Source organism: Ischnura elegans, chromosome 8 (genome assembly GCF_921293095.1).
Source record: "Ischnura elegans chromosome 8, ioIscEleg1.1, whole genome shotgun sequence".
Lineage (NCBI taxonomy): Eukaryota > Metazoa > Arthropoda > Insecta > Odonata > Coenagrionidae > Ischnura > Ischnura elegans.
In genome coordinates this window covers 66160774-66184504 of record NC_060253.1, presented here as the reverse complement: position 1 = coordinate 66184504, position 23731 = coordinate 66160774, and the positions used below count along the sequence as shown (strand labels likewise).

At 37.7% G+C, this 23731-nt stretch overlaps 1 protein-coding gene across 2 annotated transcripts; it reads left to right on the top strand.

Moving 5' to 3' along the window:
• Positions 1–7552: 7552 nt before the first annotated feature.
• On the top strand, positions 7553–23357 carry LOC124163580. 2 transcript variants are annotated; one of them, XM_046540572.1, is made up of 4 exons: positions 7553–7734; positions 7932–8172; positions 13834–13968; positions 21797–23357. In XM_046540572.1, the coding sequence occupies exons 2-4, from the start codon at positions 7936–7938 to the stop codon at positions 22292–22294; spliced, it is 870 nt and encodes a 289-aa protein (XP_046396528.1). In that variant the 5' UTR covers positions 7553–7734; positions 7932–7935; the 3' UTR covers positions 22295–23357. The 2 variants fall into 2 exon arrangements, with proteins under 2 accessions (XP_046396528.1, XP_046396529.1); XM_046540573.1 differs by lacking the exon at positions 13834–13968 and having other exon boundaries at positions 7557–7734.
• Positions 23358–23731: the final 374 nt, after the last annotated feature.

The following is a 23731-nucleotide window of genomic DNA, read 5'->3' as shown; positions in this document are numbered from 1 at the left end:
CATATCATATGGTCCGCGATCCGCACCACTTGTACCGAAGAAGGAACGAATACTGAGGAAGTCGGTGGGATTTTTAAAGAGAGAAATTTTAAAGAAATATTTTTGAATTTTATTTCAGCCCTTATTCATTGCTCACAGTCCTTATTCAGAGATATTCAATTTATTAAAATACGATTCAATAAAAAAAGCATTAAATTTGTCGCTTTAAACATTGAAATGGTGAAAAAAGCAATCACAGAAAAAGCCCGCTCCTGCGCTCAAGTAGGAACCGTAAAATGATAATTCCCAAATAGCAAAACACGATTTGGATTTTACCAGTAATTCGTAATTTCTGATGGAATCTATTATACGAAAACCAACAAAGAAGCAATATTTCATGCATAAATAATGCGGGGATGGAAGTAAAATATAAATATGCCCGGATTCGCTTTTCGATATGAATGTCATAAATATTGCATTAAAACTTTTCATATTTCAGTAAAATTCCATTTTAAGCAAAAGCGGAGAGATTTTAAATAATAAATGCGATAAAGCAATTACTATGACAAGAAATAACATTGGCAAACATTACCGCCTTTCCGGCGAGATTTGCTACCGTTTTCCGGGAAACTAACATATGCATGTATCATACGTTACGAGAAGTGACCCCCTTTTTTAAAAATTAAAATATCCATCCTATTAAAATATCCATCTGTAGCCTTCTCTTCCGGAAAATTAAAAGGTTTTAATTAAAAGTACCCCGATATTTTCTGTTAAAATAATGACAGTTCTAAATTTTGCGCATCTTTGTTCGAGATTTTTTTACTTCGAGAATTCAATGTCATTAATTTGTAAAATTTTTCTCAGCATGGATGCACACCACTGATTTACGCAGTACCTTTAACTTACATGTATTTTCTTCACTCATTGAACTTAATGATTCGTTCGCCATCATCAAGATGTATTCAAAATACATGTACTCAGAGGATTCAACACAGCATATCGCCGCCAAGGAATGCAAGTTTTTCCGAAAAAGTTTTGAAATACGATATGGTGTTCCAAGTAATATTTTTTTTATTGATGTTTTCACGAAACCTTCAATTGTGATTTCCACTGCAGTATCCACTGAATGCGACTGATATCCCGGTAATTCCTGAAAAAATGGGTGAAATGGCTATCATTAAAACGGTTATTCGAGGGATCTATGTCTTTTCATGAGGATATCCTCCATTAATTCGAAGCACATTAGGTGATCTAGGCACTTGGAAATTACCTTTGCAGGTAACGCCACAAAGCGAAGAATCGCAGTCATTCCCTCAAAAGAACGACTCTAATCCATCCTTGTCTCTGACTAATTCCGGACGAATACTGAATGGGACCTGCTGGCAGTACAAGCAACAGCTATCGGGCTAATTGACGAGCCAGGGGGAAGGGGGAGAGGGGGGCGCCAGTGGTGTAGCGAGGGGGGTTTTGGGGGATAGCCCCCCCCAGAGCTCAGAGAAATTTTTAAGTTTAATCCATTTTACTTAATGGATTAGTATTACTTATAGAATAGTGTTACTATTCATCAAATATCTCTCATTAAGCGGTAAAACTAGTCATTTTGAACAATTAATCTTAAAATTTTCTGAAGGAGGCCACCCACAACTCCCGCTTGCCCTGCTAGGAATTAAGGGTAGTTTTAGGAGCAACGAATACTGGCGGGTCTGGAGGGTATAGAAAACCCGCCAAGGTAAGCGAGAGATGCGTGGGCCCTCCCCCAGAAGTTTTTTTTAAGACAAATGGTTCAAAATAGTGAGTTTTACGGCTGTGTGGATATTGGATATGTTTTGTTTGTGAGTCACTCGTCCCCCTAGTTACAAAATTGTTCACATAAAAATAATTTTATAAAAAAATCTCTTAGCTCTGGGGGGGGGGAGGATTATCCTCCCAAAACCCGCCCTCGCTGCGCCGCTGGGGGGAAGATGCCTCATTTTCGATGGGTTTGAGGGGTATGAAATCCCTAAATGAGAGTTTTCTTTTGTCCCTATGAAGGTATGGGAAATTTATCTATGGACCACCCTTCAACTTGCCATCTGCCTCGTAGAAGCAGTGCGTTTTCATTGGGGGCATCCATTAATTACGTGAGATGTTTAAGGGGGGTAGTAGGGCAAGCCGATTCTCACCCAATCTCACGCAGATGATGGGGGATTAGGTCTTGGCAAGAATCACTTCATTTTTTTCCGCAAGAAACAGTGTTTAAATGCAAAAAACTGGGTTGAATCGAGCAATGCGCAATCTTAAATGCTACACTTAACTAATCTTTAATAAAAGTAATTAAACAAATTGTTTTTAAATACATCTAACGCCGCTGGCGTAACAATGGGAGGGATGATGGGATAGATTCCCCCCCCCCCTCCCCAACCCTCAGAGATATAAAAAAAATATTTTAACTATTGACTAATTTTGAGATATAATAACTGCATCTGTTTAAAGTTCAATATTCATTGCCAAAATGGTGTAAAATGTATTTCCTGGCATGTCATTTTTCAAAAATTTCACCAGATTTTACCTGGAGGGAGGGGTCGCCACTCCAAACAATGCCATCCCCTACCATGGCATCTTCCTAGTTACGCCACTGTCTAACGCAATGGAACATAGATTAACGAATGCATACATTGATAATACTCATTTCGACCAATCTCACGTGAGATTAGGGGGAGGGCATCGCGCTAATTCTCACGATATCTCTCTAAGGGGAAAAGTGGGGGCACAAAAATCACCACTATTACTACACGTAATCGATGAATGCTTAATTTGATATTCATAATTTTTAATCACCTTAAGTTAAAGCGTGAGATATCCAAAGTACTTATTTTCACAGCTGGCTGTGCATTTAAAGACTTGTAACGTCTGTCTAGACCTCTGGCAACGGAAGAGTCGCGAGAAAAAATAAGGTTCAAGTTCCAAAGACCAGTGGCGCAGCGAGGGGTTTGGGGGATAAAACCCCCCCACAGAGCTCAGAGAAATTTTTAAGTTTAATCCATTTTACTTAATTGTATTGATATTACTAATAGAATAGTGTAAGGATCAATTCAATATCCCTTAGAAAGCCGTAAAACTCACCATTTCGAACCGTTTATCTTAAAATTCCGCAATAGGGAGGTTTCCTTTTATTTTTTTATTGCCTAAATCGAAAGATTATTACTCCTGGAGTACGTATTTCACGATTTTAGATTTTTAAATGACGATATCTATTTTTCGCGATAAAATGAAAAGTGAAAATTTTCAAGCGCGCGAAAACACGACGGCTAAGTATAAATGCCGGGAAAACTCCGTGTGACGTCGTTCTGGTTTCCGCTGCCGCAAGTGAGGTGACCTTGGGGCGAGGCTTTGAGCACTGATACGACGCAGGATGCTAGCAGGTAGCAGAGTACCCAGCTAGCTGGTAGCGGTTGGCTTAAATAAGGATTATTAATACCTTATCAAACGAAGAAAACTTTTCGACCTTAGCCAGTTTTAATAGGTGATTATTAAGACATGTTTCCCTGAGCTTTGTGCCTCATGCATGCATTGGTAATCTCAGACGATGTAAAACTTCTATTTACTCGTATAGAAACTAGGTCCCTGTGACGTCACGTGGAGTGGCATCGCATGGGCGCCAATCTGGCCTTTTTCAAATGAGGATAAAATTGACCCTTGCCATTCGTCTAAACCGGTATTTCTAAAACCAAATAATTTGTATATTATGAATACATTAATGGTGGGTAACGAATCACAATCAATGCCTTTCGATTTCTTTGATGAAGGAAACTACCCTATTCATTAATCTCTCAACTACCGCTTAACCTGGTGGGTGTTCCATACCCCCATACGCCCCGGTATTAGTTGCACCTAAACCCCACCCCCCAGCCTTAATTCCTAGCTGCGCCTCTGCCAAAGATAACAGTCTACTTTTCCAAAACAGCAATAAGAACCCCTTTTTAATGGTTGCCGAGGGGTCATTTCGACCATGAGGGTAACAAAGCAGAAATAGGGTGGAAAGAAACGTAAAGGTTAAGGCTAAAGCCTACACTGGGTATTATGTTATGGTATAATGGTTATAAATGGTATAATGTTCACATAAATTGCAATTATGCACATAATATATGCGCTGAATGGAATGGCATAACGTTTGCATACACATGTAATATATGATAACACTATATGTCATAAATATACCATTTTTATGTACACATTATGCACAATTTCTACCATGTGCATATTATTCACATATTACGTACATAGTTGACGGAATATTATTTACAATTTATACGAATCTATTTATGAAAAGTTTATACGGTATAAATTATGAGTGTGCTGTGTGGGCAGTTCGCCAGTGCGTACTCCACGAATATGTAACACAGTTAATAGTAAGGTGTACTTGGAATGGAACACGGCCACATAAGAGGCATTGTGAGGTACGGTATTTGGAAGATGCGACCGAGGGGTCATTTCGACCATGAGGGTAACAAAGGAAACTTAGGGTGGAGAGAAACCCGGCGTAGCCTTTAGCCTTCTCTTTACCTGAGGCTAGGCCGACGCCTACATTAAAAAAATATCCGATTAAAGAACATGTGCTCTCCAAATGTGTGAATTGGTGAGAAAAGCCCTAGGTTCGTACGACGACGGATGGCCGTGCCTGAAGGCCTAAATGCATATTATTATCGGCCTTATTTCGAATATTGAGGTTTTCGACTCGGATAGAGCGATTTTTAAGGAAAACATGTAGTTATACTCAGGGGCGCAGCTAGGAATTAAGGCTAGGGGGGTTTTTAGGCACAAGTAATACTGTGGTGTCTGAGGGTGTGGAATACCCGCCAGGGTAAGCTGGTAGGTGTGGGGGCACTCCTTCAGAAACATTTCAAGATAAATAGTTCAAAATGGTGGGTTTTACGGTTTCGGAGGGATATTTTATAAATATTTACACTATTCTGTAAGTAATATTAATCCAATTAAGTAAAACGGATTAAACTTAAAAACGTTTCTGAGCCCGGGGGGGTTTATCCCCCAAAACCTCCCTCGCTGCGCCACTGGTTATACTGCCCTTTCAGCAAAAATGTCATCCGTTTTGTCGTACCTTGATTCCTTCACGCTGCCTCAAAGGCGCCCGCCGCACCCCCCCCCCCCCCCCGCCCCTCGGCTACCCTGCCACCTGCTGCGCCGCGCATTGCTTGATGCGCGCGACACTCCTCAGTCCCGTGGATCTACCATCCGTCCGCTTACCTGCTGTCAGAGTGGAGGTAGTGTGAGAAATAATGACCAGATGGGTACAATATGATTCATTCGCAATTTTAATTTTTTTTGTAAGTACACATCAAGCGAAAACGGGGCGGAAACCTAGGATTTTCACGGAGTCTATGCAAATTCATACATGAAAACTACTTCATTTTGTGACTTTACTTTTCATTCATACCTTAGACAACGTTTTATCCGGGTTGGAAACCTCAACATTCAAAATAACAACATTTAGGATCTTTCGTTGCCTCAGGTATGCCCATCCGTCGTCACACAAACCGAGGAATTTTATAACAATTCTTTCTCACCGATTTGCTCATTTTGGGAACACATATTCTTAAATCGGGCAATATTTTAATGTAGGCGTCTTTGCGATGGGGAGCCAAAACTTTTACCACCTCAAGGAGCACCGATCTGATTCTATTCCGCTGGGGGCGACTCATAGGCCTTCAACAATTCCCACGTGTTAGTAGCCACTGGCATTACCCTTTTCTCAGTGGGGGAAGGGAGAGCCTCCATCGCAACTTGTGAACCGATGGACGAATTCTTCTCATTATGAACATCATCAAAAATCACATTTAATTTTGTCCCTTAATTAAAAAATAAGAACTACATTTTAAATGCAAAAATTTTTTAATCAATTTTGAAATTGAAATGACGCCGTAATATTAGATTCAAATAAATAAAGGCTTTATAAAAATGATTTATTATCGTTATTTATTAAAAGACTGGAGAAAGCCGGGGTCTGGAAGACTGGAATCAGCGGGGGAGAAGTGTAAATGAGTATATTCTAGACCTAACAATGTCTTTTTCCTCAGAAGAGCCTATTTTATATTACCTCTCGAGCGCTGTAATTTTTGCAGCTTTTGAATGCACCCTCTGCAGGTTTTGAATGAAGGATTGACCATCTTTCGTGCTCCCATCCATGGGTGTACCCAGTGAAGGGCAGGAGGGAGCAGCCGCCCCCCCAGAAGCAAAATCGCGAAAGACTTTAAGGAAAATCAGGACTGGATTGTTTTCAACAAATTATCTTTATACCCACAAAATGTGATATTAGTAAAAGACATGTGACTAAAATATTTTTTCAAGCAATTAATTTTAAAAAATTATAAAGCGCTGTTATAGTTTTCTTAAAATTTTGGCTTTATTCACCTTTTCCATACTTTATACATGTTACAACTTGAACAACCATCGCTTGCCCCGTCCCCCTAGTCTTGATCCTGGGTACGCCCTTGCTCCCATCAATGCCGTAGCCAGGGGGGGATCAAGGGGGATTGATCCCCCCCGAAATGAAATAAATTAAATAGATACTTTATGCTCGCTTGGTGCTCACACGACGATATTATATAGCGGCGCAGGGACATCTAGTAGTCCAATGCGACTTAAGTCAATAATTATCTAAGCGAATTTGTCGATGCAGTGTGCGTAGTTGATGTGCAGTGAGTGAAAAAATAGTGCTGTGAGTTAGTAGAGAGGTGAGTGACTTATGAGCCTCCTGAGGGACCGCAGAATTGACATCGACACCGAGGAGTTAATTCATTTGGTCGCTGCAAAAATAAGCTATAGAAGGCTAAATTCAATTTTATAATAATATTTTTATATTTTCCTTTAAGGGTTTATGATAAATATGTATATTTTTTTGTTTGTCTACTATTCCATAACCCCCCCACCTCGAAAATATTTTCTGGCTACGGCCTTGGCTCCTGTGACGTACATGCTGAGATGTTGACAACATTCCAAGAGAAAGACGCTAGAAATGTACCTAACAACTGAAACTGTTTTCTTAACAAACAGCATGTACGCGATGGGATCCCAAAAGGTGGTAAAACCTCTTTTCCATCCTTTGAATCAGCAACTGGCATAAATATTGATAATTATGTACTGGAATAGAGGCTGGTCTGAGTATTGACAAATAAATGCCTCTCACAGGATGTGAACCACACATGTTAAGCTGTTATCGACTGAATTGGAGAAGACGTTTTCTTATAATTACTGAAATGTAGCTATATGAGCCGAGCTTACACTTTAACTTTAGGGATAATCAATTAGAAATTGATCCGCACACAGTCAATCTTCTGAAAAGAAAATTCAGATGAAATTGATTTTTTGAAAACCCCTTAATGCATTATATTACCCCGTAATTTTATTATTTACCATTATTTCCATGCTTTAACGCATATGTTTGGCTTTTTGCAATATTCGTATTCTTTCCCCATTTCCGCGTTTAATCCGCGTTAGAACCTTAATGCCCTCTCTTGAGACTAGATTAAACTATTACGCCCCTTTGGCCTTGGCGCAGGGAGGGGGAGGAAGGAAAGCGTTGCTTGTTCGCCATATTGAAATTTGAGAAAACGTGATTCGAATCTTGGCTGATTCCGGTTCACTCGGTCAGTAGCTTCGGTAGTTCACTCATTCGCATTGCTCATTCGTTTGATTGCTGACTCTTTTGAATTAGTGAACAAATTTAAACTTGACATCTGCCGACAACGCGGATTTTATGTGGGTATTTCCTAATTTATCTTTACTTTTAATTTGTCTCCCCCATTTTAAACTTACGTTGCATTAATTTGGAAGATAAATATATATTTATTACTGTAATCAATTTTATTCTGATTTAATTTAACCTGACGGCGATGTTAAACATACACATTGATTTTTTAAATGGGAATATTAAATCTCCGTATCGATTTTTTCAGCATAATGCCTAAGAAAAGGAGTGAAATATGGAATCACTTCACGTCTGAAGACAACAGAGCAGCAAAATGTGGATATTGCCACAAAATTCTCAGCCTGGTGGGAGGGTCAACTGGGAATTTGATGAGGCATCTGAGGCTGAAGCATCCCGACCTTGACATTCAATTCGGACAAGGCATTATTCTGGAGCAACAACAATTGGAATCTGGCTCACTAAGTCCTAAGGCAGAGATAAGCATTGCAGTGAGTTCATCACGATTTCCCATTCCCCTTTTTACTTTGATAAAGTAAATGCGCCGTTGGTCTTCTGGCCTCTTTATTCTTTTCACGCCAATCTGAAGGTGCACATTAATTGCTGATGTGATTAATCCATGGCGATAGTGTGCTTGTGGTACCTCTGTCACTGCTGTCTAGTTTTTCCCAGAGACATCATGAAATAATTAGGACCCCCCGTAGTTCAATGCAAGGACAGATCCATCGTTTATTTCTGGGGGTGGGGGTACAAGGGTCTGTGAGGCAAACTTTCTTCTCATATTTCAGATTGAAAGCAGCATACAACAATTACTGTACAAAATATTCTCTTTATTTTAATGTGAAATCAAATGATCGAGGCTGTGTAATACACAAATACGTAATGGTAACCGTATTGAAAATCTTGTCTATTTTTAAGTGTCTGCTGTAGACACGTGCTCTTCCGCTCAATTCGCCTTTGGTTCAATGAAAATTTTGAACCCTTTAATCCGTTCATCATGAGGTAGCTGGGTTATTATCTATCAAATTGTGTTGTAAAAACATCCAAAAGTGATCTACGTTTTATTATTGCCGGCCTCGGTGGCGGCGGGGTAACATCCTCGCCTGCCAAACAAGAGGTCGCGGGTTCGAGTCCCACCGGGGAAGGTTTTCCCCGATCCAGGGCATGGTTGTTCGTGTACGTTTAATCGTTACATTACTGAATATCCCGGTATAAAATGGCCAATTAGAGCTGTATCCGGTGGTTTGAGAATAAAATTATCCTGGTTACCCAGTGGTCTCATTCGGAGATATATTCCACAGCTGTTGTGGTAGTACCATGGAAGAAGGAGGGGACCTTCTTCCATGGTACTACCCTTTAGTGGCACAGCGAGGGGGGCGTTTTGGGGGATAAAACCCCCACCCCCCCCCAGAGCTCAGATAAATTTTTAGTTTAACCCATTTTACTTGATTGGATTGATATTACTAATAGAATAGTGTAAGAATGAATAAAATATCCCTCACAAAGCCGTAAAATTCACCATTTTGAAATATTTATCTTTAAAATTCCTCAGTTTATTAATCTTGCCCCTACTGATTATCCTAGTGGGTATACCATACATCCACACACCCCGGTGTTAGTTGCACCTAAACCCCCCCCCCCCCCAGCCTTAATTCCTAGCTGTGCCCCTGGTACCCTGAATGTGCCTATTGTCTGGTATTGAATAAAGAATGTTCAAAATGAAGGGTAAAGCATTGGGAATCCTTGTTCTTGGCAACAAATGGAAAAGCTCACCACTCACTTTTTTCAGAGATCTCAAGATAAATCACTTGCACAATCAATTTTGAAGAAGTAGAAATGCATGAATGAATGTAAAACAGCTCTGAAGGCATTTAATGCAAGACTATTTGCTTACAAAAAAAAACCACAACCACCACTGAAGTATAGTCTAATACTGTACCCATTATCAAGCGTAAGGTACTGATTTTTGGGTAAAGTTCCATCACCCGCACACTCCCAAATAGGTAATCAAATCTATGATTTGGGTGCTAATAAATTCGGGTGTCATATCTTCTGTAGAGAAGTATTTGATTTCTACACTGCCATATTCCACCTTGTCCCTGATGAAATGATGTTGATGATCTATGTGCTTCATTCTTGGCCTTATTTTCACCGTCAAATGCCCACTTATTTTTTTTTATGAAAGTAGGGATTGGAGGCTATACTAAGGAGGGAACCACGTTTTGATCTAATATATGTGCAGTTACAGGACTTCCTGCAGAGACCACCCTATACTCTACTGGGTGGGTATCGTACGATTTTGGGAGCAGCTGCATATAGGGGTGGATTCAGCATCAGATTAGGGGGGGGGGTAATGACGTGGGTCTCGGGAGTATGATAATCTTCTCGAGAGAGAGGGATGATCTTTTTTGCAGAGAATACTACACTGTACGGTAAATACAACTCAAATTTCTCTCACGTTTGGGACTTGTAGCCATGCATTTGCATATTCACTCCCCGTTGTCTTTCAAAACGATATAAAAAACTATTAAACTAATAAAAATGAAAAAAATTTTGATAAAATATGGGGAGGAGGTCATAACCCTGTGGTGACCCCCGCCCTGAATCCACCACTGGCTGCATATTACTCTTTGTCAAGCTATCTTTTGCGGTCATTCCATGTAGCATCATCAGGCAATGCAAAAAAATTGGAAGGCGGATTTCATTAATATACTTGTCAACCCTCACTGCAATGGAGTGGTAGGGGGAAGGGTGATCCTGATGTCAGAGGATCTTTCAGCCCTGTCCTTGAGTGGTAAGCAAAATTTTATCCCATTGTGATGTTGTGGGTAGGTGAATCATTGTTTAAAACATTCTGGAAACATCAATGCCATTGCTTCTTTTGGAAGGTTCTCAATGCCATCTGGCTGAGTTTAAAACTGAGCAGCTTTGGTGAAAACTCTGATGGTATTTCTCTATTATGATTGCCTCGCCAAAAGTCATCGGTGATAAAATCTTTCTAATACCTGTTTTGTTGATTAAAACTTTGTCTTTCTTAAGAGAATGGGTGCTCAGCTACGGTTGATTTCTCCGTATCTTGATCTATTACAGCCCATTTATGTTCTTTTAATCGGGAAGTTATGGAGCTCCCTGTCTGTCCAATGTTGGATTTATCATAGGAGGCCAGGGTTTTGTAAACATCTCATATGTTCAATGGATGGAGACAGTCCTTGGCTGAAGGAAAGCGGTCTCTCATCTTCTTTAATGCCCTGTGTTCCGTTACAATTTCTACTTTCATCAGCACGAGGGAAATACTTTCTGTAGTTCCCGAAACATATGGGATGGTAGCATTGGGAACTGGCCTGGTGTTGTCTTCTCTCTCTGCACAGTTTTGTGCTGTGAATTTCTTTGGAATCCTTGAATGGTGGTGAATGAGGATTCAGAATAGCAATTACATCTGAATGCCTCCTTCACATATGGTTCTCTTCATCCCTCAGAGCATAGTCTTTGGACACCACTCTGACCATATGGAGTATTTTGATAACATTTGCTTTATGCTGAGTACGGTGGTGGGAGTCTATATGTAGGTAATGGTCCGTGTGAGTCGTTTTCCTGCAGACTGAGTGTGTGAGGGATCCATTGATGCCCCTCTGCACCTTTGCATCTTAAAAGAATAATTCGTCATTCTTCTCCATTTCTATTGTGATTTGGATTGAGGAGTGTATGCTGTTGAGATGAGATGTGAACTCTTCCAGCGTCTCCCTCCCTGCAGCCAGATGACAACGTGTCATCGACTTATCTTATTCAACAAGATAGTATGAGTTTGCAGGAGGCCAATGGGTCTTCTTCAAAATGTTCCATATTTAAAATTGCTACCACGGGTGAGAGAGGACTCCCTATGGCTGCTCCATCCTTTTGCTGGTACATAGTATTCTCCATTCCACAAAAAGTAATTACTCCTCAGACACAAGTCGGCTAGTTTTGGAAAATCAATAGGTCATCCAAATTTAGTAAGCCTTTTAATGATGTCTACAGACTCCTTAATGGGAACCTTTGCAAAGAGAGAAACAATGTCGAAACTGATGAGAATGTCTTAATCAGAGACTCTTAATTGTTTTAAGGCTTCAATGAATTCTTTTAAGTCGTCTTCTTATCCATTTCGTCCATGTAATGGTCATATTTTCCTGCTAATGCACATAGGAAACATATGGAGGTGTATTGCACTACCAGGGAATTAGTTTTGCTGTAGTCGACACATTTGATTTTTCCTGAACTCTATAACTAAAAGTCTGCCTTTGTAGTGTTCAATCTTCGCTGTTGAATCTTGTTTGTTCTTGAACACCCCTAATGTATTCTGAAGTGAACTTCAATCTTTTGAACTTTTTTGACCCCATTCTTTGATATAAAATTTTGTTGGATATCCTCGTTTACTTTTACTGGACATATGCGATGGTGAATTTTACTGTAGTAGAAATCGTAATGTGGATTAGTTTTTACCTCATATCGATGAATCTCATGAAGTAGGTATAATTCATTGATCTCCTTGTCGTCTGAAGCCCATAGAGAGGGCCTAAAGAGGGAGATGATACAATGTTATTTCAAGTGGTAGAACTTCTGGTGCTAATTGTGAAAGTATAAGTCCAATTCTTGGTCAATCATTTTTCCTCTTTTAAATCTTGGCAATTAATATGGACTGGCAGGTGACTCCTTAATGATATGCTACTTGCTATTCCTGGGTCATATCTGTGAATAATTTTAACATCATGCTTGGTCGCTATATGTTTTGAAAATAAGGAAGGTAAACAGATTGGTTGAGTCACCACCAAGATCCATAGATTCCACTTGATTTGCCGTGTCTGTGCCAGTACAGCAGGGAAGAAAAGGATATTTATGGTAGCTTATAATATGTATATTTTAGAAATTACATTGTAAAAACTATTGCCAAAGTGTGTATCCAGGCAAGCATCGTTAAAAGAAGACTATTAGGTTGGACTGACATGAGTGTATCCAATTCAGCACTTAGGTTATCAGCAAATTTTATGGATACCAAAGGGTAGGTGTCAAGGTCGCATTGATTTTACATGAAATTCTCCTATTACTTTTGTTATCTTTGAGATGAATGGAATTATGATCATTGGGAGCCATTCCTGAAATGGAAAGAAAGGAAAAATGACCATGAAATTAAATGTGTATATGAAATGATTGATAAAGTACTTCTTTCCATTTAGTTTTTGACAATACCAGTAAACTAGGAATGCTAAAAAGAAATAGGATGGTATTTTTATAATGTATGTTTTGATATTAGGAGAAGTTTCAAGTCTTCAGTAGGTTTCTGCTACTAAGTACTCAGTTTTTATTGGATGCCAGGCTCCTCCACCATGGTAGTTGATCTTTACATAAAACAGTTTTGATTACCATCTTTTGTCATTTGGTTGAAAGAGAGAAGACTGACATTCTACACTTTTTTATAGTATTGGTCACCAAGTAATTTATGGAAAAAAATTTGACCAATCGCCATGCTGCAGTAAGATGGCCAACACCAATTAAAGGTGACTGAAATCGAATCTTCTAATTTTTGACCCAAAGACAAAAGCAGGATAACTTTGGAAAATGCTGTCCTCACAAGATTATAAACATAGTAAGAGAAACCAGAATATTTTTACAGATAAGGACTATGCTGCAGAAATGTATGCAAGAATTTCACTCTCCTTAATGGCAGGGTTAGGAGCCCATATTACATGTGCCGTTTATAGCTTCCAAGGCAATTTAAATGGCCCACACATCATCCTAGTAGTAATCGATAATTTTGTACTTAGGATTGTATAATACCTTTTGAGACATATTGGCTGATTTTTCTCTACGGTTGAGAGTTTGAAGCCTTAAATGTAGAAATAATTTTCTTGTGTCAGCTACTGTGGTGGCCTCAGTGCATGCACTTACTAGAAATCATAATGGAGCACTAGGTCATGTGGGAGGCTTGATCTGAAATTTACAGCATTGGCTTTTCAGCAAGGTAATTGAGAATGGGGACTGAGATAATTTTTAGCATTAATTAATATAAATAAAGCTGACTTCTGGCCAGTGTCATGGGTAGTTATTCAAAATGTATACAAAATAATAGAGGAGGACTAAAATATTTATGAATAATCATGCTACCCGTGTTTGAATTTCAGGAGATACTAATATCAAAACTAGGTAGCTGCTCTTCAACTACATTTGACCTGGATGTTGGTGAGAATACAAAAAATTATTGTAAACCATGGTCATTACAATATTCTATGTCAAACAGTGAGGGAGAAAGGAAAAAGGTAAATCATTATGAGCAGCATATACCTTTGTTGATGAAGAGGAAGATAATTTTTTTGTGAAGCTATCCTGCTGCAGAAATCTCCTTAGTATATTTGTATCTTTGATACCCTCTTGGAAATCATAGTAGCCAGTCTAGAAACATTTGGAAAGATTTTTTTCTGATTTGTAAATTTCCTCTAAACCAAGAATTCAATTGAACATTTTAAACATCTGCAATCTGCATGACACAATCCATTTTCATCCCTGTAGCTTTTTGATTTACATACTTTTGTGGAGCTCTGCCGAGAACCCTCTGATTCGTGCGACTGAAATAGGTGAAAGCATATGGTAAAACTTTGATTGTACACACCGTGATTTTTCATAGTACTTATTTGATTTCACACAGCAGTGCATAAAGCATCCTAGTTAAAGCATTAAACTCCATCCTGGGGTATTTATTCATGAAGCTATTCATGCCTTCTTGGTATAGATATTTTTCAATGCAGTAGAGTGTAGATAATGGATAAAGATCCAACAAACAATCAAAAGAGTCCTATAATCCATTTGTGGTCATTTTCTTGGCATTTTTTAAAATGTTTAATCCCCATATTTTGCATCCATTCCATTGAAAAACTACGCAAGTGGTTGTTTTGAAGAGGAAATTTGGAAGGGAAGAAAAAAGGAGTTAGGAAATGGAGAGAATGGGAATGTATTTAGGGCTGGTTATGGAATTGATCGGCCCATGATCCAACAAACTTTTTACCAAAAAAATAAAATAAAAGATAGAGGCTATCCTGTATCTTATAATATTGTGGAGTTAATGGCATCGATGATCTTCAAAGGTTTCCGGCACACCATTAACTGTTAGATTTTATGGGTATTAATTAATTTACTTCACTCTAAGAATTCAGTGACAAATATAGAAACGTTTGAGTTATGATTTCGTCGCTCATTGCCATTCTGGTATTTTGGAACAAGAAGCATTCTGCAATACTGATTTAAAATTCCTTGAGTGGGGAACACTGAACATACAGCTGCCACTATATGTACTGAGAGTATGCTCTCAATATTTATGGCCTTAGGTATTTAATGTTGTAAACAACTTAATAAACCCCAGTAAATAAATTCTATCCTGAATCTAATACGAAGGATCAAGCTATTAGAAGGTGAACCAACTAATCTGTCTAGTAACATCTCTTCCAAAATTCATGTAATTTGATCTACATTGACAAGCTAAGTAAAGTCACTAAGGACAGATGGACAGTTGATTAGATATTATGAATTATAATCCATTCAGTTCACTGTAAGAATTCGGTGGCAAAGAATCATTAGAGTTATCGACAATCACTTAAAGTCAATGGATTTACATTTACAAGTAACCTATCACCAAAGTTGTAGGCAGAAAAGCAGGTGTGCAGTCTCAGAGACTGCTCGCCACTGCTGGGGTGTTTAATTCCTCATTCAAAGGGGAAAATAAACTGGCTTGCTGTTTCCATTGATTCACTCAGCCATAATAATTAGTGAGTAGGGTACAGAGTAATGTTCACACACTGTGAACACTTTCTAAAGTACTTTATGGATGGCTTATCGTAGGTTTCATTAGTGAATGCTTCATGAGAGAGTTCTAATCTCTCAATAAAATTTTGAGTTGAATGTGACAATTTTTTTCTGAATGAAGCACTCGACTATTTCAGTCAAAGAAACCAGTTTGCCCTTTGCCGAGCACCACAAAAGTGTTAAGCAAGAGTGGAAATTCAATGTGTGGTGCGGATTGCATATTAATATTTGAATCCCATCATTGGATTATCTAGCAATGGCTAAAATTGTTTCTGCATTATGCTCCTCGACAGTCCTCCTAATTTCCATTTGGGGCCTGTCAATACAGTCTGAAAAAAGTAATCTTTAAAGTTTAATTTCTCAGCCTTGATATAAAATAAACAATATGTATACTCTAATGGTTGATTATTCTGCTTTATATGCACCGAATGAGCTCTGCCAAAAAATTACTTTCTCAATGTCAACCTTGGTATTGCAGTATAATTGTACAAAGTCATAATTTACGAAAAAAAATTATAGGTATTTTGAGTTCACATTCCCCTGGCTTTGATGAGTTATCCTCTTCATACAGTGTTAAATGTCGTTAATGTTATTTAATATCTTATGAATCCTGCCTTTTTCGTATGACACTTTGAACAGTGGCTGGGGTTTAATATGAAAATGAGCAGGGTACAAATTAATGAGCTTAGGGTAGATCATAAATTTCAAAACATCTAGTTTTAAACAAATCAGTTCATGATTTTCAGTGGATTGTTTTAAGCTCACGTCGGCAGAGATGAAAGCCTTAGAACCTGAGAATTCACATGACAGTTTATGGGGCAATTATAAATCATCACTGCAAATACTCTAACTTTCTTTGAACACACAATCCCCAATTCCTGATAGTATAGTTTCGAATGACTTTCGTTGAATTATTAGGTTACCCAATCCATCATCTCGTAGGTTTCTGCCAATAATTCTTAGTTATCTTAATAATGCTTTTTTTCATGAGTACATCACTAATTCGTGTAAATTTCGAACTTGGCGGGTTACGTGTCATACCAAGCCGACCAATCAGTGAGTGGAAATTTCTAAACGACAGTCGTTTGGCGTCCATGCTGCACGTGCGTGTTTACGTTTGATGTTTTGATTTTTGGGTCTTTTTATTTCTCGTAATTGTGAGTGTGGACTTACATATTCAATGAAAACTTAAGGACTAAAGCATTTATAGGGGAGATTACTGTAGTTAGATCATGATTATGGTATCGGCTGATGTTATATTGTGCAAGTAGTTTGGTGCAGTCATGTTGTTTCCTCGTAACGATAACTCATCGCCGGAGATCAGGAATGAAATTGTTTCAGTGAACGCGACTTACAGAGATCTCGAAGAATTGCCAGTTGTTTTTGAAAATTGTATTGCCAGTAATGGCGAACATGTTATCCAGTCGTGCGATTCCAGACTGGTGAGTATGGAGGCAAAGCCGTCGGGGTGGTTTATGCTATTAAGACAGAATGTGGTACTATTAAAGTGGTCTTTTTTGTTGCAAACTATTCGGTATTGCACTACGTTAAAGAGCTTAAGGTTTCCAAGTTCACGGTCGGTCATGTTCTTTTGTTTTTTAACAGTGGTTGCTTGACATCTAGGGGTCTAGGGTTTGGAGTTGAAATTCGATTGCCGGCGTGGAGGAATTTTTCCCAACTTTTAGTGTTAAAATTCTGTCATGTGTAAAGTTATTGGAAAATAATTATATTGGCATAATGGTAAAAGGTGGTCCCCTTAAGGATTTAGTTGTTGAGTAGAGAAAGTGTACGTCTTGGACTTGAGAGTCGAAGAGCATTTTTTTTGCTGTAAGTTGTGACACTCGATGCTTTCTTAAGCATCTATGAGATTAAGTTTACTTCGTTACTGGGCATACTATAATTAGTTCGCACATGATGGATAAAGATAGATGTTTGGAAATAGCATTAATCTGTTGGCGTCAGCTACAAAGCTCCGGAGAATGGCTTAGAATGTGCCTGTTTCTATTGAAGAATCTGCTTGCTATTTTGGAAACCAGGTGCAGGGTATGATATGATTTTTTTCTACTCTCAATAAGTCTTTTACATTGAAATTCACGGTGAATATGATTGCAGAGTGAAAGAGGTTCATTCAATATATATATCAATCTTCATTTACTTCAACATGTGAAGGCTGTGGTGGAAATGTAGCCGCCAGTATCACTGTCATGCTCTCATGAAGAATTTCATTAATATGCTAATTGTAATTTTGTGTACTTACCTCTGTAACATTTTGTTGATGCTGCTCTCACAGAACTGGACAAAATCCTTAAAATTATCGTTGTTTTGACGCATGGAACTTCGTCCTTCAGGTTTACGAAACCTAGAATTAGTTTGTGTTTCGTTCCTGGTTTTGACCATATGGGATTCTAGGTTTGAAGTAATTGAGATTGATGGAAAGAAGTGGTTGACTCTTCTGTAGAGTAATTATGCCTAAGTATGTGTTCTGCTCTCTTTTGTGTTCCTCCTCAAACTCAATCATTGCGATACTATTACCGCTAATGCCGTTTTTTGTGTTTTTATATTTTGATATGTTTGTTACTCTTAATCAGGGATTAGGATCAAGAACAAATTGGATTAAAATTGGATATTCTTGCCTCGTCATATCTCACCATGTGATACACTTGCTAATATTCTCCTGATATTGCCTTTGTAAGGCCTAATAAGAAAATATCCTGCTTGACCTCACTAATATTCTCTTTGATATGATGCTTATTGTGTTATTTCAGTTTCTCTTCAACATTATAAGCTTGGCATAATGCCATTAGAGGTATAGGGAGAGTAATCATCCAATGTTTAATTATATGTAATAAGAGTAGAAAGCAACTATGTATAGTAATTTTACGTGATGAGTACCTAGGGTGGCTTCTATTGCTTACAACTTGCCATTGGAGGCATTACTTGGAATTGCCGAGTTTTAAGAGACATTTACTGAGATGTATCTGCCTTCTCAGCAAGTTTTGTTATTGCAACAAATACGACTAAATAGTGCATTATTAGTCCAGTCAATTTGTGCTCAAAAAGGGCCTTCAAAGTCCTTATTGGGGTAGTATTGGTATTAGTATTGGGGTAGTCAGGATTGTATTCCTTTCTTTATATTTTCTGAGGCAATCAACATGATTCTGAGGTTTTTCACATTTCGTGATTCAGCAAAAATGGCTAAACTTATTTTTGGATTTTTTTATAACTTGGCAATAATGAACTACATAATAGTGATGGGTATATACAACCATTTTATGATAAGCTCACTGGACTAAACCACTCAACTGAATGCTTCTAAATAGGTTGCGTAGTATATTATGGGTAAAGAATTTTGAATTTGTGCATGAATCACTCAATTACATGAACGGTAGAATTATGAATTTTACTGACATTGCCATGAAATATGGCACATGAACTGTATAAGTTTCTTTAATTTAATTAAATTGGGTATTGGGATCACATCGATATGCAGCAAACTTCACAATGTTCATTTTGATGGAGTCAGCTGACATGGATTGGGAGAACATTTTCACGGGAGAATGCCAGTTTCTCAGAGGGCAGAGTAGGGATGACGCGATAAGCTGTGTAAACTGGAATACTATGTAAATCTTAAACTCACCTTAGAAAAGTTTCGTCCATAGTAGTGGAAAATATTAGGCTTTTTAATAATTTATCTCAGAATTGCAAATTATGTTATTTGACCATTCATCATATTTAAATGGGTGTAATTTTAAATTTAAAAATCCAGAAACAAAAAAATCTAGTTTATATCAAATTGAATGATTCACCTGCAATAGGTTGAATGGTACGATTTGTTTACCAAAGTGAATGCATAGTTGATTTTGAATCGTTCGTTCACTAACTACCAATCTAAACTTTAAAGATGTTTGTTCTTCTCTAATTATTTTATGTTTAATAAAAATTTATATGGATAAACCTAGCCTTACAAGATCGTTGATTAGGACTTTTTGTTTTGTTGTGACCATGGATGCTGGTGGAAAAATTGTGAGAGCGGTGCATTCAATGTCACCCCCGTGGGCATTATTTTTCACATGTGGCGACTTATCACTTATTCTATTACTTTCTCTTGATTGTGGTTTAGTAATTAACTAGTCATTTATTTTTTCACTGGTTTCTTGGTTTTTTCACTGGTTTGAAGTTTTACGATCATTTATCAAAATTTTTAAGAGCCAGGGATATGCTAGTGCACCCCCCTCTAGGTACCCAGGCTCGTGACACGAAATTTTGTGGACCCACTGTACATTTGGATTCAGTACTCCAAATACCTTTAAGAGGAGGTATGTGACTGCAATCCTGTGAACCTCCAATGCATAAATTCCGGATGCACTAATGTGACCAATTTCCATTATCTTTCATTTCACGCAAATTCTTCTAAAATAAATAAACCATCTTGGGACATGAATATGTTGTCTATATCATCATGAGCAAATCCATTTCTATCAGATGCAATGGTAGTAAATCAGTTCCATGAATTTTATCAGTCATTTCATAGTTGGAATGCATTACTCTTTGTATGCCAATGAAGAAAATCTCAACTTCGGAGGGTGAACTTCTTTCATTTATCTAGTGATGTGGGGAAGTTCTAGCTCAATAATTTAAAACCAGAGAAACCCTGGATGGGAAACCGTTAAGGAGGTTGAAGACATTTTATTAGGGAATCCTATGTTGTGACAATGAGCTGCGGAATATTTATAGCTGGTCATAGTTGTGGTGGAATTAAGCCTTTGCAGCCTAGGTTGCTAATCTTGGGATTGTGGGTTTCATCCCATCTGGGTGATATTTAATCACCTAAGGCATATTTGTATGCATATCAAGTTCTGTTTGAGTAGTCCCTAGAAAAACTTCAAAAAATGATACATTTATCTGGAATGTAGTATTAGTAAGCATCTATGTCAAGTACCAATTTAGGCTGCCTATTTATTCATTTTAGTGCCTAAATGTAGTCAGCTTTCTCAACTGTGACATGCATTATGTTAGGCTACTAGCGGAAATTAATTAGAAGCAGCTTCTTGGTATCAATCTGAACATACATTAGTGGTGTTTGTTTTTTTATTAAATATCAAGCTTCAAGATGCTGTTAAATGCATTGCATCTTTTGGGTTTGATGCTTTCCTGTATCTATTTTTGCTGTTATTTTGATGGAAGGCTTTCCTGTTGTCCTCAGTCCATGGTCTTCATTACTATAGTATTGATTCAGGGGCCTTATTTTTTGCTAGTTTTTTCAACTGTGCAAAGGTCTTCACACTTACGCTCTATAAATGCCGTTGTGTTTTTATACCACTATAATATTAATGATGTACCTTTGGTTCCCTAAATGGTCAGGTTTTAATGGAAGCGATTCACCTTATTTTTAGGTGTGCTTTGTAAAATATCCTATTTTCTAGATGGTGGATATTAGAGAATACTATGTAAATCTTTCAAACCTTGTGGATAACAACTGTTAAATGTCTGTTCATACTATTTAAATAGTTAAAAATACTTGGGAAGTATGTACTGTATGTATCTGAATATAGTCCCCCCTTTTTTCCAATAATTCCTGTCGTAAAAGTAAAGGGGGACTATATTCAATCATATGTTTTAAATATTTTCCCGAAACAGGCCTCAAAATTAGGGGGGGGGGGACTATACTCGAAGAAATGTGGTATGTGCCACCTTCAGGGGTGCAGCTAGGAATTAAGACTGGGTGTTTTAGGTGCAACTAATTTAGGGAAGTCTAGGGGGTATGGAATACTCACCAGGGTAAGCATAAGGGGTCCTCCCCCTGAAATTTTTTTTGGATAAATGGTTCAAAATGGTGAGTTTTATGGCTGTCTGCGAGATATTTTATTATATATAAAAATATGATACCATCATGACTGCAGGCTCTTCATTCATAGTAGTTCGAATCACTACTGTGAGTATGTGCTGTGCTGCAGTTGCTAATCAGAAAGAAAATTTTATGACTGCAGGCTACACACTCGCACCCACCACCCTCTCGACGTGCAAACTGTCCTTGCTTCTGTGAATAGTTTGATGTTTTTTTTGTGAGTCATCCGTACTCCTAATATTAGTACAAAATTTGATTTGTTTAAATAAATAAAATTCTCTGAGCTATAGAGGGGATTTTATCCCCTAAAATCCCCTGCTGTGCCACTGGCCATCTTAATGTTTTTACATGAGCTGTTTTGAAGAATCAGGATTTTAATTTGACTGTTTTGTGGGTAACCCATAGATGTTTTATTATTTGGTGTAAAATCATTTTCTTCTTTGCAGGTTGGAGATGATTCAGATGTAGTGGAATGCATGTCGTCCCAGCAGTCTCAAGATGTTAAAGCCTCTCATCACTCCCAGGTGTCATCTCTTCGGAAGAGAAAATTGGAATCCACATCTGGCAAAGACACTACTTCTGTCAGAACATCTATGGCGTATGAAGATTTAGTGAAGCTGGTTTGTTCTAATTCCAAAGGAAACTCAACTGATGACAATTTTGATCTTGTCGGCCGTAATGTGGCAATGAAACTGAGAACAATGGAAGCGACTCAAAAGGCCATCGCTGAAAGACTTATTGGTGAAATTCTTTTCCAAGGTCAGATGGAAATGCTTGCAATTAATACTACCATTACCACTCCGAACACGAATAACATGACCACTAGTACACCTTTGAGGTCCATAGTCATTAATGCCGCATCATCCCTCCAAGCTCGACGAGAAACACCAGATCCACAAAAAACAACATATATCATCACTCCTCACGATAATTCTGAGTCGTGAATATTTGGAATGTGTTTTATGAATTTTATTCTAGTATTTTAAATACCCTAGGCTAATTTTCTGAAAAATATGGGGCAAAAGTGAAAGGAGTGAGGGTGCTATGTTGTGTGATGAATTGATATAATGTTAGTCATTTCAATGATGTTTTAGTAATTTTAAGTCAAGTGGATGATTTTCAGATTTCATAAGCCTGCATCATGATGAAATGGTTGTATTATGATAAGGTAGTTTGGCAAATGATCTTGTGGCCATGGGCATTGGTGTGCGAGACTTGCTGAGAGAGAAATTGACCTGGATTGGGAATTAAACCACATACTTCTGGCTGTTTGACCATTGGTTCATGGTTTTTTTCTGATTCAGGGAACTTTTTCTTGTGACTGTATGTGCTAACATATAGTACTTACCTGAATTATTGAAAATATGCATGATTAATGTTCATAATGTCAAGAAACCATATGAATACGAGAAAGTTATTACATATTGACGGTCTCAGGTTGTAATTAAGTGGTAATGGTGGCTACCACAGTCATTGGTGGGCAGTGAACGTTTTTTTGTTAAATTAGCCAGTTTTAACATGCCTACCTGTTGAAATTTTCTTGGTTCAAGATAATCTAAGAATAATACATAACAGGCAAACCTCTTTCTAACTTCTTGGGACCACAAAAAAAAATTTGTTGTGAGGAGATATTTGTTGTAGAGCGTGGCCATTTTTAAAATTCTGAAAGGGTATGTTGGCATATTATTGACTGATAGGCAATAATTTTTCTTCATTTCCATCAGAGTGGATGGTATGGCTCTATAAGAAAAAGGAATTCTGTTTAATCTAATAAGCAAATGAATTTTAATTTAGTATATAAGGAGCAACAAGAAACATAAATCAGTGTAATCCTGATGATCATGACATGATGCAATGTGAATACATTAAGTAATGTTCATGTCCTATTAATATTTTTAATAAAATGAGTAACTTTCTTAGTTACATTGTAAAATGAAGTACCTAGTTACCCTTTGTGAATATAATACTGAAGTATGTATTCAGCTAACATTAAAATTTTAGAAAATATATGTCAATTTTCTTAAACACTGCCTAAGGTAAAAATTTTTAATAATACCTTATAAAACCTTAGTATCGCATATTGTGGACTATTCATGAGGTATGTTGATTTTTATTGCTTTCCTTCCACGGCTCAATATTACACAGTGATGCTTAAGTTGGTCAAGATGAACTACACGCTCTCCAGGCTGTATCTATTGGAGGAAAGAATCTGAGGAGCCTCAATTGAATTCAAGGCATCATTCACAGTTATATCCTTCTCAGGGCTTCCTTCATCGTCATCATCTCTGTCAAATGAATTGCTGTCTTACACTTCCTTTGGAATATTTTGATTTGTTGATTGGGTAGTTTATTTATATAGGAAAACAAAATGCATTGATTGC